Source organism: Garra rufa, chromosome 18, assembly GCF_049309525.1.
Source record: "Garra rufa chromosome 18, GarRuf1.0, whole genome shotgun sequence".
NCBI classification, from domain to species: domain Eukaryota; kingdom Metazoa; phylum Chordata; class Actinopteri; order Cypriniformes; family Cyprinidae; genus Garra; species Garra rufa.
This window is the reverse complement of record NC_133378.1, coordinates 28,261,803-28,281,147: the sequence shown is the minus strand read 5'-3', so window position 1 is coordinate 28,281,147 and position 19,345 is coordinate 28,261,803. Positions and strand designations below refer to the sequence as shown.

General features: G+C 35.2%; 2 protein-coding genes across 3 annotated transcripts in view; both read right to left on the bottom strand.

Annotated features, from left to right (window-relative positions):
• Window positions 1-741: 741 nt before the first annotated feature.
• Window positions 742-4,661, bottom strand: tnfrsf9a (tumor necrosis factor receptor superfamily, member 9a). Its single transcript, XM_073823355.1, has 8 exons — window positions 4,509-4,661; window positions 3,542-3,686; window positions 2,833-2,949; window positions 2,542-2,679; window positions 2,382-2,454; window positions 2,159-2,292; window positions 1,893-2,033; window positions 742-1,793 (listed from the first exon to the last, which is right to left on the bottom strand). The coding sequence occupies exons 2-8, from the start codon at window positions 3,678-3,680 to the stop codon at window positions 1,663-1,665; spliced, it is 873 nt and encodes a 290-aa protein (XP_073679456.1). The 5' UTR covers window positions 3,681-3,686; window positions 4,509-4,661; the 3' UTR covers window positions 742-1,662.
• A 9,655-nt stretch (window positions 4,662-14,316) lies between these two features.
• dvl1a (dishevelled segment polarity protein 1a) overlaps window positions 14,317-19,345 on the bottom strand; it is a 53,768-nt gene continuing 48,739 nt past the window's right edge. For both annotated transcript variants that reach the window (XM_073822543.1, XM_073822544.1), the window contains exon 15: window positions 14,317-18,628. In XM_073822543.1, coding sequence (XP_073678644.1) covers window positions 18,093-18,628 — 536 coding nt within the window. In that variant the 3' untranslated portion in view covers window positions 14,317-18,092. The remainder of the gene's footprint in view (window positions 18,629-19,345) is intronic.

The following is a 19,345-nucleotide window of genomic DNA, read 5'->3' as shown; positions in this document are numbered from 1 at the left end:
AACTGATTACGTTTTTGTGGGCGGAGCCAACCCAGTGGTAGAAAATTACCGTTTTCTAGTGGAAGTCTATGGATACCATGGAATAAAAGAATAAAGAAGGTAAATTTGAGTTTATATTTTACAATTCAGACTGTATTTTTTACATTTTGACATTATATCTCACAATTCCGATAAGAAAAATCACCTCGTCATTCTCTCTTTTGAGTTGATATCCCACACTTCATGGCTTCTTTTTTCCTCAGAATGGACTCAATATTGTTGAGTTAAATCGAGTTACAAAGTTACAAATACGAGATATAAACTTGCATTTGTGGGAAAAAAGTCAGAATTGTGAGATAAAATAGGTAGATGTGAAATGTTATAGGTTTAAATAGTATTTCATGCTGTAACTGTAGAACTAATAATATGTCCCATATGGACCACATATGTGAATATTATATAGACCTATTGTTTTAAAAGTATAGTTATAAAAGGTTTCATCCATTAGTTTGTCTGTTTATTTGTAGATTCAAATGGCGTCTGATGACTTGCATTCTGATGACATTCAGAGGCACAACAATACATTTTATCTCTTATTCCAAGGATTTTACCTGTTTCACTCCACTTGTTACCAGTGTTTTTCTGCCACCACAATGCGCGCACAGCTGTAAGTGACGTCACTGTGACGTCTACTCAAAATTGGTCTTTTTACAGTCTAAGATAAACTGCATGGTTTAGTCAGGAATAAATAACCCCAGCTGATGCATATGAGTGAGACAAGCTTTAATTTAAACAGTGCTTCCAGTCAATGATATTGACAACGTCAATATGCAAATAAAAAGTTTAACCCCGGATTTACAAACGTAGAATGTGAAACCTTGAGTCGAAACCTAAATGCCCAGGGTAAATTCCTAACCTCTAGTAAAGAATGAACTGTGAATGAATGACATACAGTAAGTCATGGTTTTGTTAACCCAGGGTTTATAAACCCCTGAGCTGACAATTTTACTTAGGTTTTAAGTATATGTACAAAACAGTAAAATGCACCAAAAAAATCTTGAGGTCAAACGTTTAGTTTCAGTAGATAAGTTCACTTCCTACATGACACAGTCAACCACATTTAACAAAAACCACTCTGCTCTCTCTGCTGATTTCCTGACAGGAAAAAAGCTATTTGACAAAGAAGTATTATTAAATACAAACAGTTAAAGTGCAAACATGCCATATACAACAGTCTTGTTGTTCTTGTTATCCTTTGTTCTTGGTCCAAAGAGCATTTTTTAAAACTGTGCTGTTTTTAACAGAAAAGTGGGGAAGCCCACCAGGGTATTTCAAGAGGGCTTTGACCTGAAATTGTGACGCAAGCACCAGTAGATGACGCCTACTCTCATAAAAGTGTTGACATACTGTCTGCTACTGCACACCTACATTAACAGCCTCTCATCTTCGTGTTTTAGGTGCACTATACTATACTTCAGAAGTCAAAAAACTCCTACATGAAAGTTCACTCAGTTCTTCAGAACAAATGAAACTCCGTTAATTGCTAAGACACTAGCTGGATGGCTCATCAACACCGAGTCAAGTGTGTATTTCACAGTTTAGTAGACGTCGGTATTGTCCTCTTGTTCTTGTGGCAATGTTAAGAGTCAGATAAGAAAATAATACAAAGACTGTCCAGTGAACTCACACTATGAGTTTAGACTCTGAGTCTTGCGTATTGATGGACTCTGAGCTGCCACCCTGTTCTTGCTCAGGATGACGGAAACTACAGTCTTCCTGCTCAACAACCATTATCCTGGACTCATCTGAGTGGTCTAAAAGAAAGGAATGACAATACTGTAAATTTAGATATCATCAGGACAGGTAGTTTAATTGTTAGAATACTATAAAGGACACACAGGTTTAAATGGTACCTTGGTCAGGGGTATCCGTTTTTGGCTCCTTCTCTGTTTTGTTTTGTGCCTTTACATATGCAACCACTGACACTATGATACAAAGGACAGCCAACCCTGCCATCCCTGCAGCAATGAAAACTGGAAGCCAGTTTGTCTGTTCTAGAAGAAACAAAAATACCCTTCAGATTAGAATTTGATATTCATATTAAAACATGTGACCAACTTGAGCGCAGCTCTGCAATGATGCTTCTACATTTTTGGTTTCACTAGATATTCTTATTTACCTTCTTTTCTCCCAGTAGGTAAGCTGTTTACTTCAGATTCCGTAACAGACACTATTTTCTTCTCAGCTTTTGAATCTGTGCACGTACTGTCACTGGTAGCATTACCTTCAACCAAAGTTTGTCCATCAGGACAACTAGTGAAAGAATAAGAAAGTTTGAATGACTTTTATAGCAAATGCGTTTCTGAGAAGTTTTATTTGAAAAACAGGCAATTGTACAATACCTTTTTCTCAATTCTTTGCACATGCTGTGGATTTTATCATTGAATTTTCCCTCTGGACATTTTGTACAAGATCCTGTGAGCAATAAATAACAAAATTTAATTCAGAATAATACAGCAGCTTGATAGCTTATTAATCAGAAAAGTTCAATTCAAATCTTACGTTTTTTGGTGGGCTCCTCCCCCACTTTGCATTCATCAACACAGAAGGAACATTTGCTGTTTCCACATCGATACCCGGCCTTGCATCCACATACAGTATCGCTACTGATATTGCAAGGTTTAAGTGTAAACTGAATATCTGTAAACGTACCAGAAAGAGTAATGCTTACTCAGCATGAAGCACATATCAAAGCATATGATGATGCAGATAAATAAAATCATTTGTTCTCTCATAGCCATAAACTCATTCACTAAGCCAAAATAGAAGTGAGAATGTAAAACCAGATCATACCTATGCACTGGGTACATCTCAAACAGGAAAATGCATGACTGTTTATGTAAGTGCCAGGTTTACAGGGGGTACAGAGTTCATCTGGGTATCTTCCACAACTTCGCACCAAGCGGTTCCCTGTAACCATAAGCAGCTACTTTTTACATGGCCACTGAAACTCATACTCACTTGACACTAATAGACACATGACTTCAGCCTTCTAATCAGTAAAGAGTGTCCAAAAGTCAGATTGTTCATCTCATTTAAATCTAGCAATAAAAAGGTTTGAAAAATAATTAGGAATGGCATATCCAAAAATATAGGGACATAGAGTGCTAATAGAGAATAACATCCAGTGAGTCTTATCATTTTGTGAATGTGGCAGATAGTTTAAAACTGGACATTATTTACAGTAAGTTTTCTAGGACAACCCTCTAAGGATGTCCTATTTATCTTTATGCAATGACAGAACAATTCATGGATTTCCCTTTGAGTGCTAAACCACATCCTTTTCATGTGACACTTTCAAAATGATCTGAAACTACCTTCCCCAGTGTGTAATTTCAGTGATAAACTGTAATCCACTGTATGGAATCCTCAGTATTCCAAAAGATTCTAATGAAATTGCACCCTAAAATTAGGATACGTTTTTACAAAAGTATGTCAGTATTGCAAATACATTGTTAGGTTATGTAACACAGTAGATTGCTGTCAGTTAATGTGTCTGTACCTGGCTTGCATCTATTGCAGCAGACATCATTTCCATTAAGTGTCCAGTCATCACAGCCAATGTCAGAACCTATAGTGCAGTTCAGAACTAGACTGAATATTAGCAAAATCCTTGGAAGTCTTCGGAACGCAGTCAACATTTTTTCCTGCACAACAAATGAAACAATTTAACAATTAAGGAATATTGTTAAGCAGTTATTAATTAACTGTATATGTAACCCTGGACCACAAAACCATAAGGGTACATTTTATGAAATACAACTATTCAAAAGTTCAAAAAATCAAAATATTGAGAAAATTGCCTTTTAAAGTGGCCCAAAAGAAGTTCTTAGCAATGCATTGTTACTAATCACAAATTAAGTTTTGATACATTTACTGTAGGAAATTTACAAAATATCTTAATGGAACATGATCTTTACTTAACATCCTAATTATTTTTGGCATAAAAGATAAAATTGATCATTTTGCCCCATACAATGTCTTCTTGGCTATTGCTACAAACATACCTGTGCTACTTAAGACTGGCTATGTGGTCCATTATGTGATATAATACAATATAATTAATTATACTGACACTATAATACACTACTGTATTCAGCAGAGCTGAACTGAACTAAACACTGAACTGTGTTGCTGTATAGCAGAATTTCTCAAGAAGTTTGCATCATTTATTCTGTTACTTTCCTGTATAATAATGTGAAGCTGCTTTAAAAACAATATCTACTGTATAAAGCATTATACAAATAGACTAATTATTGAAATATTAGGCTATTATTAATCATTAAAGGTGTAATTCATTCATCAGTTCATTCAACTCTGTCAGCAGTAAACTGTAATTAAAAAGTCTCAATAAGCTTCTGAAATCCACTGACAATATTTTTTAAATGTAGCATAGACAAGTTACTATTATGTAGGCTATATATTATTGGTATTATTGAATTAGTCACAGGTAAATAATATTCTCTTACTGTTTTCAGTGTAGTAGTCCTGGCTGGAAGCAAACGCGCACTAAGATGAGAATTTCCACTTGTTCGTCATTTAAATATCACAAAAATCACAAACGCTGCCACGTAAAATAGGCGGAGCTTTGAAGGAGCTTTTTCTCACACACCCACACTCACCGTAAAAGTCAGTCTTGCCTCTAGACTTACACTTTATTGTTTTCGATGTTCATGTGGTCAGGCATTTGGTAATGCCGCGATATAAAGCGTTACAGCGAAACACAATTAGATACAGGAAAAGCGAAAATAAGTTTGAGATAGATAGATAGATAGATAGATAGATAGATAGATAGATAGATAGATAGATAGATAGATAGATAGATAGATAGATAGATAGATAGATAGATAGATAGATAGATAGATAGATAGATAGATAGATAGATAGAGACACTGTTGGCATTTTGTCAACTATTAACTGCTTAATGACACATCATGACTCAGTTTTCTCCAAAGGACTCATGGGCATCACCTGTCATTCACATGTCATCCACATGCGCAACAGCAGTTTCGACTTCCTTATAAACCTATAATTTATTTCCTTCTTCTGTCTTTGAAATGGAAGAGGTTGGACAATTACACTGGCAATAACCTACATTTCCTATACTTTCAAGAAACACTTAACCGAGTCATAAGCTTTTTTCGTCAACACAAAGAAAAAATGCTTATAATGAAAACAAAACATGCCATTTTAATGAACAATGGAATGAAGATAAAGGAAACTAGCCTATAAAACTCTTTTTGTAATACAGCCTTGAGTGTTGCAAAACTTCGCAAGCCCATAAAAGGCACATTACAAAAATAATCCAGCTCTAAGCTGCAGTATCATGCTGCGTTCACTCCACGTCATAATTACCAGAGATGATTTCATTTGACGTCATTTCGAGATGACAGCAAGACTACTAGGAGCTAGTCACGTCCTCGGACTGAATTAGGCTATGCTTTTCTATGTCAACACTATCAGCGCCTAAACGAGACCAAACTGCGGTGGTACAGCAGTCCATAGATATATACACATAGATGCCTCATTATTGGTTGTTCCTATGGGCCGCTATAGTAGCGTGACCATATTTTAGTTTTCAAAAAACAGGACGTGGGAGGGGGTTGGGGTCTTAGTTTTGGTATCAAAATACATAATTTCCATACCAAAACTACAGATTTTACAGTCACCGTTATGCAGATTGATCACAAACACAGCTAAAAAGCTTCCTACCACAGTGGCCTCCCTTCACAAAACTAATATCTACCACAGTTTTATCACAGGTAGAATGCAAAATGTTTCAATACAAGCATTTCAGTCAAATGGAATTTATGCAATATTTCAAACTTTTAACCCACGGGAGAAAATTAACCCGCTGCAACAGTTTAAAATCAGCCCAATTTAATGGAAAAAATGCAGATTTTGGCAACCCTACATCTAACATGAGTTGCATCCAAAGCGATTTAAATACTCTGCATATTGATAGCGACTCAGTGATGCGCGAAAATTATATTCAAAGAATGTTTACGAGAGCGGGATAAAGAAAAGAGTCCCGCGCAAGACTTTAATACAAAAACGCACACAATAAATGGCGACTGTAGAAAGCAAAAGCAGAATCCCGGACATTTTGGGCTATTTAGAAATCTTAAATATAGAGGGTTTGTACTTAGGTCATGATTTGGTCAGTTACACGGATGCGCAGCCTATTTGGTGATACTCGGATGTAAACAACACCATTGCATGGTTAATGTACTACTAAATGCGTTGTTCTGCTGTCTAAACCACAGAGAAAAACTTGTGGAAGCTGCTAAATCACATAGAGAAGGACTTGTGAGCAGGAAAGGGCACAATATTTTGATAAACTAAAGTTAATAGGTAGTAAAGATACGTACGAGCAGTATTAATTAAAATATTAGCCTAATATTTACATACCTGACTGAAAATTATAAGAACAAACACAAAAGTTGTCAAGATTTTTGCCATGGAAATCCTGGTTTTTAGTTTGACCAACCACAAAAGCCTTTTGTTTCTCCGACAGCTTTTTACACTTTTCTTGATTTGTTATAACTTTTGGCAGTCTATGGTAATGCTACTCCAAATGTTTTCTTAGTACAGGCCAAAACATGACAATAATTGACCATTTTCAAAATTTGCTAGTTTCGTTCGGTTCAGTGCCGCCAATATGGCCGATTGATGGCGCTCCGCCACACTCCGCCATTTTGGAACTGTCAAAGCTGGGTACACTCGAGACCAAACAGATCAATGTGGCATCTATCTATACATATTTATGCAGTGTTAACATAGTACAAGTCGTAGCTCTCAGGAAATTCACATTTTACAAGTTGTAGTTACTTGTTACGATCTCATACTTATGCTGCATTTATGGTATGTCGCAATTACTGTAATTTCAAAATGACAACATGTGACGTTTTACTTGGAGCTGTTTACACCCTTGGACTCGAAACTATCGCACATCAATACCTAAAATAGTGCCTAATGAATCAGAGGTGGTCAGGTGGTACAAGTTGTAGCTCTCAAAAAATTCCCAGTTCACAAGTTGTAACGAGTTCTATGTGAATACTTTTTACAAGTTGGTATCTTGTAATCACAGTAATTACAATATGGCATGAATGCACCTTTCGTAAACACACCCAACGTAAACATTTTAATATATCTTTTATCCTGCCTGAAAAGCTCATAAACATTATAGATGACAACTGAAGTCACAATTCATTTACAAACACACATCCGAAAAACTAATCCTGCTTCTAATAAGCTACAAACCTGGGTGATTTTAGTTTTTTTAGGCCTTTCAGTTAATGATGCCCTTTGCTGGTAGGGAAGAGCAATATGGCCGCTCGAACACTTTCAGTGGCTTCACCACCTAGATACCAATTCAGAATTTTATGAGCAATCCAAAAATGTATATAGCTCTGTGGTTCTGACATGCAATCAGACTTTCATGGCAAATGTTGCAGCCTGTTTAAACACTGCTGAATTACATATGCATAATAATGCCTTAAAGGAGTAATTCACTTTCAGAACAAGAATTAACAGATAATGTACTCACCCCCTTGACATCCAAGATGTTCATGTCTTTCTTTCTTCAGTTGTAAAGAAATGGTGTTTTTGGAGGAAAAAATGTCAGGATTTCTCTCCATATAATGGACTTCTATGGTGCCCCCAAGTTCCAACTTCCAAAATGCAGCTTCAAAGGGCTCTGAACAATCACAGCCGAGGAAGAAGGGTCTTATCTAGCGAAACAATCGGTTCTTTTCTAAAAACATTTACAACTTATATACTTTTTAATCTCAAACGCTCCTCTTGCTGACCTAGAAAAGACAAGCATTTGAAGTTAAAAAGTATATAAATTGTAATTTTTTATTTTTTAGAAAATAACTGATCGTTTTGCTACATAAGACCCTTTTTTACTCGGCTGTGATCGTTTAGAGCCCTTTGAAGCTGCATTTTGGAAGTTCAAACTGGGGGGCACCATAGAAGTCCATTAGATGGAGAGAAATTCTGAAATGTTTTACTTAGACTTTTAGTTCCTTTTAGCCAAAAAAAGCCCCCCGTGAATAAAACATAAAAATATCTCTTGTGTTAACCACTTTTGTGGCCTAATTTACATACTATGTAACCTCCAGACATGCATTAAAAAACTTACTATACAGACTAATTAAAATAATTGCAAGTGAAATGACAGCTCCTTTGAGATACATATAAGGTTCAGGTACTGAGCCATAGTCACAGCTAACTTGAGAGATATGTCATTGTCTTTTAATGGGATGTGGGTGAACAGCAGCCTGGTAGTTGCACTAATGTTACAATTTTGTATCACTTCGCTCTTAAACATACCCTATAGGTGCATCCTTCATAATTAAAGTAACATTTAAACATCCACCATGTTTCATATCCAAAAACAAAAGTGATAATACTTTCAGACATTGTCACTGTTTATCCCCATTTGTTGTCTTTACAGTCTCGTCATTTACAAAAATGAGGCTAAATTCAGTAGTGCTATTATAAAATACTAGATTATGTCAACTAAAAAAGAGAAACTAGTAAGCTTACACATACACCTACATAACCACATCACACACTCCCACACTGACCTTTTCATTAGAAGGTTAAATGTAATCGTCAGCCCACACCAAGCGCGTCATTTGAAGCTTGATTCACTTAAGAACCTTTGTGAAGACGTCATGTGAAGTGGCCAGAACCAAAAAAAAACACCATTCTAGGCATCAGACTCAGCACATATTACACACACGTTGCTAAAGACTCTAAAGATATACATCGGTGTGTCACACTATATCAACCAGCCATCTGTTCTTTCCACTTAACACTTTCCTTCACTTTTAAATGATAAGCATTTTGTTTGTTTGCTGTGAAAAATACGCAGTTAAGGGGACTAAATGTTAAAAGTTTACTTCCTCATACAGAGAAGCGGCTGCAATAGTTTGTCAGAGTCAGAGCAGGACACACTCATGCAAATGTCTTAAATGTGGTAGGGGAAACACTTCAGTACATGCCAGGAAGTGTTTCAGAATGCCATGTGTCAGGCTTATCATCAACTACTCTCTTAAAGAAACTTTATTTTTGTTTAATAGACATACATAATTAATGAGAAGTAATAGACATTTAGCACATTTAGAACAGTTATACTTAATAATGTAATTAAATTGCTTATCACTAATACTACAATATGGAAGCCTGTTTCTGCCACTGAATAAAAAAGGTAAATGCAACTTTATATTTCGCAATTGCGAGTTCATATCTTGCAATTCTGAGGAAAAAAATGTCAGACTTGCCAGTTTATATCTCGCAATTCTGACTTCATTTCTCAGAATTTCAATTCTGACTTTTTTTCCTCGCAATTCTGACTTTTTCTTTCACAATTTTATTTCTCACAATTGTGAGTTTATATCATGCAATTCTGTCTTTTGTTATAAACAAGTGATTACAAAATCTGAATTGTGAGATATAAACTCACAATTCTGACTTTTTCTCTCACAATTTCGAGTTTGTCTTAAAATGATGTATGGAAGCCTGTTTCCGCCTCTGAATTAATTTTTTTTTTTTTTTTAAGTAATTTTTTTTTTATCTTACAATTCAGATTTTTTTTCCTCACAATTGCGAGTTCGCATCTCACAATTCTGGCTTTTTTTCTCAGAGTTGTAAGATATAAACTCGCAATTGCAAGTTATAAAGTCAGAATTGCGTGATACAAACTTGCAGTTATGAGTTATAAAGTCAGAATTGCATTAGAATTACAAGTTTATATACTCGCAATTGCGAGTTAAGTCAGAATGGTGAGATACAAACTCACAATTCTGAGCATATATCAGGTTTTTTAACCTCAAAATTGGACTTTATAATTCCCATTTGGGAGTTTCTTTCACAATTTTGAGGGGAAAAAAAGTCAGAATTTGCGAGAAACTTAATTCTGACTTTTTCTCTCACAATTTTAAGTTTATATTTTGCAATTCTGACTTTATTTCTCACAATTGAGAGTTTATATCATGCAATTCTGACTTTTTTTCTCAGTTGTGATATAAACTGATTATAAAATCAGAAATTATTAAATAAAATTCTGACTTTTTCTCTTTTTTATAAACTCCTATAAGTTAATAATAAATAATTATATACTATAAACTATAAACTCCTTAAGTTAAAGTTAATAAAATCAGAATTATAAATTCACAATTGTGAGTATATTGTGAGTATATAATTATAAATATCAGCCTTATTTCCCCTCAAAATTGGACTTCATAATTCACAATTTTTTCAGAATTGCGACTTTTTATTTCTCACAATTGTGAGTTTATCTCAAAATTAAGTATGGAAGCCTGTTTCCTCCCCTAATATATATATATATATAAACACATTTCTGAGAAATAAAGTCAGATATAAACTTGCAAATGTGAGTTATAAAGTCAGAATATAAATCACAATTCTGACTTTCTCTCACATTTTTGAGATTAGGCTATATCTCGCAATTGTGAGTTTATATTATGCAATTCTGAATTTTGTCTCAGTTGTGAGATATAAACAACTGATTATAAAATCAGAATTGTGAGATATAAACTTTTTCTCACAACTGTGAGTTTATATCTTGCAATTTTTATCTCGCAGTTCTGACTTTATTTCTCGCAATTTTGACTTTACTCGCAATTGCAAGTTTTTATCTCATAATTCTGAGAAAAAAAGTCAGAATTGCGAGATACAAACTCGCATTTGCGACTTTATTTCTCGCAATTGTGAGTTTGTACCATGCAATTCTGAGAGAAAAAAATTCTGAGATAAAAAAATCGCAATTACATTTTTTACTTTTTATTCAGTGGCGGAAACAGGCTTCCATACTATTAAGAGTGTAAAGCGTAGATAAAAAAAAATATATATATATATATATCTGAGCAGTATAAAACACCTGAAGTCATACAGTGAAAATTTAGGTGGGGCCATATTAAAAAATAAAAATAAAGTGTATTGTACAAAAATATAATATTGATATTATCTAATTAAGAAATAGTAGTTAACATTTGAAAGTTTTCCTAAGACAAGAATGGGTATTGTTTTGGTTTTAGGACAACTTTGATGAAAGGTTTTGATCCACTTCAAATGTTATATATTATATATATATATATATATATATATATTAGGGGTGGGCATAGATAATTTTTTTTAATCTTGGAATTAATCTAGATTAAAATGGCTAATTTGAATTCTGATGAAGGCATTTTCAGAATATGTGTGCTACTTAAATAATGACTAAAAGTAAGTCTTCGAGAACGGGCCAGGTGGCGCATTAGATCAGGCGCTCATCTCCTGTTTCCAAAATGCATCACAAACTGCTTGACAATTGCATTTACAACATATTTACCTATACAAACTTGTGTAACCAAGTACTTCTGCGCAAAAGGCTGCACGACGTGCGCGTTGCCGTTAAATACACAGACACGCAAGGGCATGGATTTCTGCGTGCATAGTCTTCCATTAAACTGCGTTGCTTTTAGAAGCGTCAATTCAGTTGTTGCATATAGTTTAATGTCTTTATTTCGGGATTATCAAAGTAAATTATAACTCAAATTTGAGATTTTACTGGGGCACGTGCACCAGTAAAAAGGGTCTAGCAACGCACCTGCCCTGAAGCGGCTTCATAACTGCATCCATGTTTGCACGTCTCATTTGATGTGGTAATTTCACAGTTGAAGACTCTTTCTCGCCCCCTACAGTGCAATTTAACTAGGTATATGTCATCCGCGCTAAAATATCAAGGTGAAAGTCATCATAGCTTACGTAGTTTAGACCCAGCTCCCAACCCAACGTTGAGAATAGATTAACGGCGATATTTTTTTTTATCGCCTGATAAGAGTCTCACGTTAATGCAGCACGTTAACACCGATAACGGCCCACCACTAATATATATATATATATATATATAATCTTACAAAATATTGTATTATAATAATGTTAGAATGTAATGCACTACAATACATATACTTTATGAATCTTTATTTATTTAGGTATATAATCATTATTAGTTATGACAATTAAATGATGACAACTGGTGTCAGGATAGGTTTTTGTTTCATTTCTGTCTGAAGTTTTGATATTAAGTTCTGTTTTGAGATAAACAGTCCAGTGTCAGTTCAGTTCAGTGTGCAATTTTACTACTGCTCCAAAGCTCTGGAGATATTGTCCTCATCAGAAACTAAGCTTTGGAGATGTAAAAGTGATAACTTCTCACAAGTTTCATAATACCAGATAAGGTAAGTTTGTCTGTATAATCTTGGGTGTGATGAGACACAAGACATACCGGTAGTTCTTTGAAAATGATCTGGTGTTGTGGCAACACAAATCAGGCAGACATAACACAGATAGAGAAAAATTATATTACCGCCTTATACTTTTCAGTGTTTCCCCTGCCATTATATTAGGGGGGCGGCCCGCCCCTCTAACGGCACCCCCGCCCCCCCTTGAAGGTCAAGTTAATTACATTTTTTTCTATATAGCGCCAGATATACAATAAAAATCATTTAAGGTTACCTTTAACCTTATAGGTTATAGAACAGGTCTTTACCTTGTTCTTTCAATAAACAAACTAAATAGCCTAATGTTATTTATTTACATGTAGGTGACTTTCTTCTTGTTTCTTCTAAGAGTAAACAAACATACACAGATGACTCGTGACGATAAATTGAGGTCTTAAGACACATAACGATTGGTCTGTGCAAGAAACTGAACAGTTTTTATATCATTATTTACCTCTGATTCACCGGGACATTCATCAGTATGAAGCGCGTTCATGTGACTCGTCAACGTGCTCTGGCAATGTAGTCGGTGAAAAGTTAACACTCTCAGATGAGTTTGCACAATGAAACGTAATCTTTTAGTTTTTATTCGGTTGCCAGAATCAGGATAAGTACCATTCTGAGAGGCCAATATCCACTATGTAAACAATGAGTGATGTATATGTGTGACAGATCACTTTGCGCATTTATCTACTATGGCAGATCACGTTGATGCATCACGGTTGGGAACGCGCTCAGGAGGGTAGAATGTTGCAATGGATCAGAGGAAAATAATGATATAAATACTGTTCAGTTTTTTTGCACAGACCGATCATTTTTTATCTTAAGACCTCAATGAATCTTCAGGAGCCGCAGGGTTTAATTTGGTCTGTGTATGTTTTTTATCCTTAAAAATTTGGTAACCATTGATTGCCATTATATGACTGACAAACTGCAACAGTTTGAGTTAAAAATCTTCATTTGTGTTCTACTGAAGAAACAAAGTCACCTACTGTACATCTTGGATGGCTTGGGGGTAAGCAGATAAACATAAAATTTTCATTTTTGGGTGAACTATCCTATAATACGAATCCTGCCATGTTCCATTTACCTTTGTATGTATGAATAGCTAGCATCGTATACAGTACACACAGAAACTCAACGGCAACCTGTCAAAATAAAAGTACGGTTTAACATGTAACAGAACTAGATACAGAACTTATATATTCCTATTTCTGGCAAATTTAAAACAATGAAATGATTAAAAAATAAAAAAATATATATTACAAGATTAACCACTTAATTGTAGAAAGAAAATACTACAATTATTATTAAAGGTGCCATAGAATGGAAAACTGTATTTACCTTGGCATAGTTGAATAATAACAGTTCTGTACATGGACATGACATATACAGTGAGTCTTAAACACTATCGTTTCCTCCTTCTTATATAAATCTGATGTTTGCAAAAGACCACTGAAAAATAGGCCAATTCCAACATAACACAGACTATGATGTTATAGTCTCAGGATCATTAATAGTTACGCCCCCAACATTTGCATAGCCCAATCAACAGAAGTTCTGCGGGTAGGCTATTGTGAAAAAACTAAGCCAGGACAATAGCGGAAAGAGCAGATCACGGAAATAAATGTTATGTTCCAGGTTGTGCAGGGGATGTTAAGTGCAGGGGTGGCTGCATTTGATTATCAGAAAAATTAAAACACAAGAATTTCTAAAAAATAAATAAATAAATAGAAGATTGTAGGGCCCTATTGTTCCAAATGTTTACATGTTGAGTTTTGGATTTTTCCACTAAAATAAATGTTTTCAGTATTACACAAAAAGTAGGCCAAAGTACCGAAAAAAGTACCGTTGGCTACCGGCGGGGAAACAGACCTATGGAAAACACTGCAGACACTCCAATGTTTTTTGCCAAATGAAAACACCAGAGAGCTGATGGTGCCAGATGCTCTAACAAAACACTTCAAGACGATGGCTGGCCACTTCTTAATACATAAACTTTATTTTCTCAGTTTTATATATATATTTATATAATATATTTATGTTGTCATATTTACAATTTATTATTTCTCTTTTGTGAAGAAACAATAAAGCAAACAGCTTTCACTGCAATCAGCGTTTCATTCTAAAGGGCCCAGAAGTTACATTTCAAAAGTGCTTGAGAAACTCTTACTCTTTCCTGGTTTGGCTCAGGCAGACAGGTCAGTTCATGGAAAAGAACGTTACGAACAAAGACAACAACTCACTGCTTTACCAGGAAATTGAACAAAACATCATATTCTTTCCTCCATAAAAACAACTGTTTTAGAACAAAAATCATGACTCACTAATTCTCAAGACTTTGGTTAGCCTATCTGCCTGTTTTAATATCTCTGTTAAAACTCACAGGGCCTACTATACCACTCTACTGCGTTAACTGTACAGTGACGTTCGTAATACAGTGGTAAATACTAAGACAACTGGTGACGTCTGAACAGTCAGTTCACAGACTATGAAAAGCACCTGTTTGTTTATGTTAAAAATGAATCACGTACATTTAGAGTTCACAATGGACGTTTTTTGCAACATTTGGCAACCATGAGTCTAAAATAAACATTTATTCAGCGATAACTTAAAGCTGAAGTTGTAGCCTCAGGACAATACATTCAGCAATGTTTAGGGACGTCAATTGTCATTATGATGTCTGATTGTCAACAGAATTTTGACTCTCTGTAAGAAAAAAAAACATCCAGCGCTTGGATACATTTAAAAGTACGGACTGTGTAAAGAACCGTCATGCCAGTTGTCTGGCTTTTAACTTGTGCAAAGTGCAGAGCAGCTGAGTATAAGAAGCAGACAGTCTGATACACTGACTTTCCTGTTAAAAGCTTATTAGTTGTGTTATCTTGTGCTGCTACTGCAGTATTGTAGTTTTTGTGTCAGAGTCTAAATTAACTCTGCAGTTGTGCTTTTTTTTTTAGTGTCCTTCGGTGATATAAAATAACATTGAATTGACATTAAAGGAAGAGTTGACCAAAAATCAAAAATCTGTCTTCATTAATTGACTCTTATTTTCTCTCTTCTGTTGAACACAAAAAGTAAATGTTTAAAAAAATCCTGGTTGTTCTTTTCTATATATTTGAAGTAAATGGGGGCTGGGGCAGTCAATAAAAGTCATTAAAATAAAAATAAATCTGTCTTAATTTGCTCACTCTTATGTTTTTTACATTTTGTTTTTCTCAGATATTTTCTCTTTTCTCAGATATTTTCTCTTTTCTTCTGAATGAATTAAAAAAAATAATATTCTGGTCCATATGTCCAATTTACATAGAAGTGAATGGGGACTGTAACAAATAAAATAAAAATCTGTCATTATTTGCTCACAATTATGTTTTTTTCCTCAAATATTTTTTCTCAAATATTTTCTGTTAAACATAAAAAGTGAAGTTTGAAAAAAATATTCTGGTTGTTATTTTCCTTATGACAGAAATGAATGGGGACTGGGGAAGGCAAGCTCTGAAATAGAATAGAATAAAATAAAATAAAAATCTGTCATAATTTGCTTACTCATGTTTTTTGTTTCTTTTGTTTTGTTTAAATTTGTTCTCAAATATTTTCTTTTTCTGTTTGACATAAAAAGTGAATTTTTAAAAAATATTCTGGTTGTTCTTTTCCATATGTCCAATTTCCACAAATAAAATAAAAATCTGTCATTATTTGCTCACTATTATGTTTTTTTCCTCAAATATTTTTTCTCAAATATTTTCTGTTAAACATAAAAAGTGAATTTTGAAAAAAATATTCTGGTTGTTATTTTCCTTATAACAGAAATGAATGGGGACTGGGGAAGGCAAGCTCCGAAATAGAATAGAATAGAATAGAATAGAATAGAATAGAGTAGAGTAGAATAGAATAGAATAGAATAAAATAAAATAAAAATCTGTCATAATTTGCTCACTCTTATGTTTTGTACATTTTTTTTCTCAAATATTTTGTTGAAATATTTTGTCTTTGTTGTTAAACATAAAAAGTGAAGTTCTGAAAAATCTTCTTTTCCATATAATAGAAGCAAATAGGGCAGTCAAGCTGCAAAATAAAATATATAAAATAAAATAAGTTTTTTTTTTGTTTACATTTTTTCTCAAATATTTTTGGTTGTTCTTCTCCATATAATAGAAGTAAATGGGGACTGGGACTGTCAAGCTCCGAAATGACAAAAAATAAAATTAAATAAAAAAGTAGTCCATTCAACATAGTGGGCAATGTATCAGTTATTTACATGCTATCATATTATTTTACTAATATTTAGTTTAATTTGAAAGTTATTTATTGTCGTTAGTTGACAAGGCAATTTAATTATTTAACCTAATATTTATTTTATTCAAGCTTTATTCCAATTACTGAAAACAATTTTTAACAGTTTTAGTTAACAATTACAACAGTAATTTTTTGTTCCACAGAAGAAAGAAACTGCATAAATAAGACTCAATGACAGAACTTTCATTATTGGGTGAACTGTCCCTTTAAAAGCTTTAAGGTCGCGTTGCCAGTTTGTACATTCTCAGTAGGGGTGGCACGGTACATGAAAAATAACCGAACGGTTCGGTTGGCTTGTCTCGGTTCGGTGCGTGTGTGCCTCACACGGTTCAACGGTTGCGCAATGTAGCCTCGTGCACGTAGTGAGTGTCCTTTTTGCGGGAAATAAGAGGTGTGTGTGGACATACAGACAGTAAAAGTGGAGTGCTGCAGGTTACGTCACGTGTAGAAATGGGAAGTGGGAGAGATAAGGAAGGCTAAATTATTGGTCATTATTTTATGGATTTGTATGTGATCCCTTGGCTTTGTTCTTTTTGTATTATCTGTTCAAGCATTGATAAAAAAATAAATAAAATAAAAAAAAAGAGAGATAAGGAAGGCTGCCCGGAGTTGGAGGATGCGCCAGCGTCGTATAAGGGGCCGTTCACATGTAGCGTCTTTTGCGCTCTCAAGTTCGTCATTTCAAATGTAGACGCGCGGTATGCGCGCTCATAATGGAAGCGACGCGGTCGCGACGCGGTCGCGACGCGCACGCTGTGCGACGCGCTCGTTTTTTCCAGTTCCAGGCGCGTCCGTGCCGCATCGAGATAAAACCATCCAAACACTATAGAATACCCTTAAAGGGACTTTGAAACATCTCAACTTTTCAGAATGCCGCAAACGCACCGCAGGTCATGTGACATGAACCAACCAATCACTTGTTTAAAAGACAGAGCTTAAAGATTTCCTCTCTTTTTCTTTTAAAAGATACAATTTTTGTAAGAGCTACACTGAAGTTGGCAGTTTGATAAATGCAAGTTATTTCTTCTGTTAAATCTTTATGTGCTAAAAAGGCACATGAATTCCTGTAGAGATAGCAATACACTTTCTCCTGTTTTTGCCAAATAAATGAAAAGCATGTCATCAATGTCTTCTCTCTTGCTGTATCAAAATCTCCCCTAGCTTTTCTTTTTTGGTCCCACTAATGTGCTTAAAGTCAAGTCCAATTCAGTTTGTGAATGATTACATGATATAACATTTTTTTTTAAAGAATGTATCCTAAATTGTAGATAATTAAGCTACATATCATATGCCAAAGTAAATTTCTGGAGTGTTAAAGAAAACCGGGATACGAGCCGAACCGTGGGTTTTGTGAACCGTGCCACCCCTAATTCTCAGTGCAGGGATCGTCAGTAGCAAAAAATTCAAGAAGCGAACTGCGGGAAATAGGCCTTGTGCTAACGGGTTGAAGGCACTCTCCTGTCACATAATATCAACAAAAAATTCACAAGGATTGCCCATAGCGTGTTGAAATGACTGCCTACTAGCCGTGAGTTCTGGGGGGACGTTTCCTAGCTCCCGGATGGGAGGAGCCCCAGGTGGGCTGTTGCTTGCTGCCGCTTTGGGTGCGAGGTGAGCGAGGCAGTACGGAGGAGGCAGACCAGGCGGGCCGTATGAAGAGCCGTGACTTCTCTCACTGTGGGCACAGGACAGATGTTTGGGCTGAACGAAAGGAGCGTGGCTGTAGGTGAAGTTGTGGCTATGCTGCGAGACGCTGTGACACTGGCCGTGGCTGTACCCAGAGTGAGTGTAGCTGTGGCTGGAGTGGGCCTGACTGGCAGCAGAGCGGTTGTGGCTTTGATGACTCAGCTGACTGGGTGCCCTCTCACCCCTTCTTCCAACCCACGTTCCCAGTTCTGATTCACTGCCCACACAGCAAGGGGCCTTATGGTCTTTCTCTCGAGGCGAGGGTCTCCGTCCTTTACCAGCACTGGGGTTGGAGCCACTGCTTCTGCTACCTGAGGTGAGAGACAAATGTGTTTGGACAAAAGTAGTATTATTTTCCCTCACAAGACCACACGCTAACCAGACTCAACAAGCGATGACAGCCATTTTTTCCATGTCGAATTATAGCTGTGACAAGCACATCTATATTTGGTTAGTTGCTTGATTTACACTTTTGCAGCGTCAACCCACTCAAAATCACACTGGATAAAAATCCAGCTTCTCATCTACACTACCTTTCAAAAGTTTGACGTGAAGAGTTTAGGAAAGGAGTGAATATTTGCAGTGAATGCACTGATGCATTAAATTGCTCAAAAAAGTTTTTGAACAGTAAGATTTTTCTTAACGAATTCTCACCAAGCCTGCATTTATTTGATCCAAAATACAGCAAAAGTAGTAATATTGTAAAAATATTTTTACTATTTTAAATAAATAAATTAGTTTTAAAAAACTCTTTTTTTTTTTCATTTTCTTTTCTTTTTTCCATTGAACATCTGCTTTCTATTTGAATATATTTAAAAATGTGACAAAGCTAAATTTTTAGCATCATTACTCCAGTCTTCAGTGTCAGATCCTTCAGAAATCATTCGAATATGAGAATTTGCTGTTCAAGAAACATTTTTATTATTATTATTAATATTTAAAACAGTTGAGTACATTTTGTCAGGATTCTTTGTTGAATAGAAAGATCTAAAGATCAGATTATAGAGTCAGAATATATAATATATATA

What these genes read in the sequence shown, in the direction of transcription:
- tnfrsf9a (XM_073823355.1), bottom strand. Translation starts at nt 3,680, where the DNA reads ATGTTGACTGCGTTCCGAAGACTTCCAAGGATTTTGCTAATATTCAGT. An exon ending in CTGCAATAGATGCAAGCCAG is followed by an intron (nt 2,950 to 3,541) that starts GTACAGACACAT and finishes TTATGGTTACAG; the next exon opens with GGAACCGCTTGGTGCGAAGT. An exon ending in GGAGGAGCCCACCAAAAAAC is followed by an intron (nt 2,455 to 2,541) that starts GTAAGATTTGAA and finishes TATTGCTCACAG; the next exon opens with GATCTTGTACAAAATGTCCA.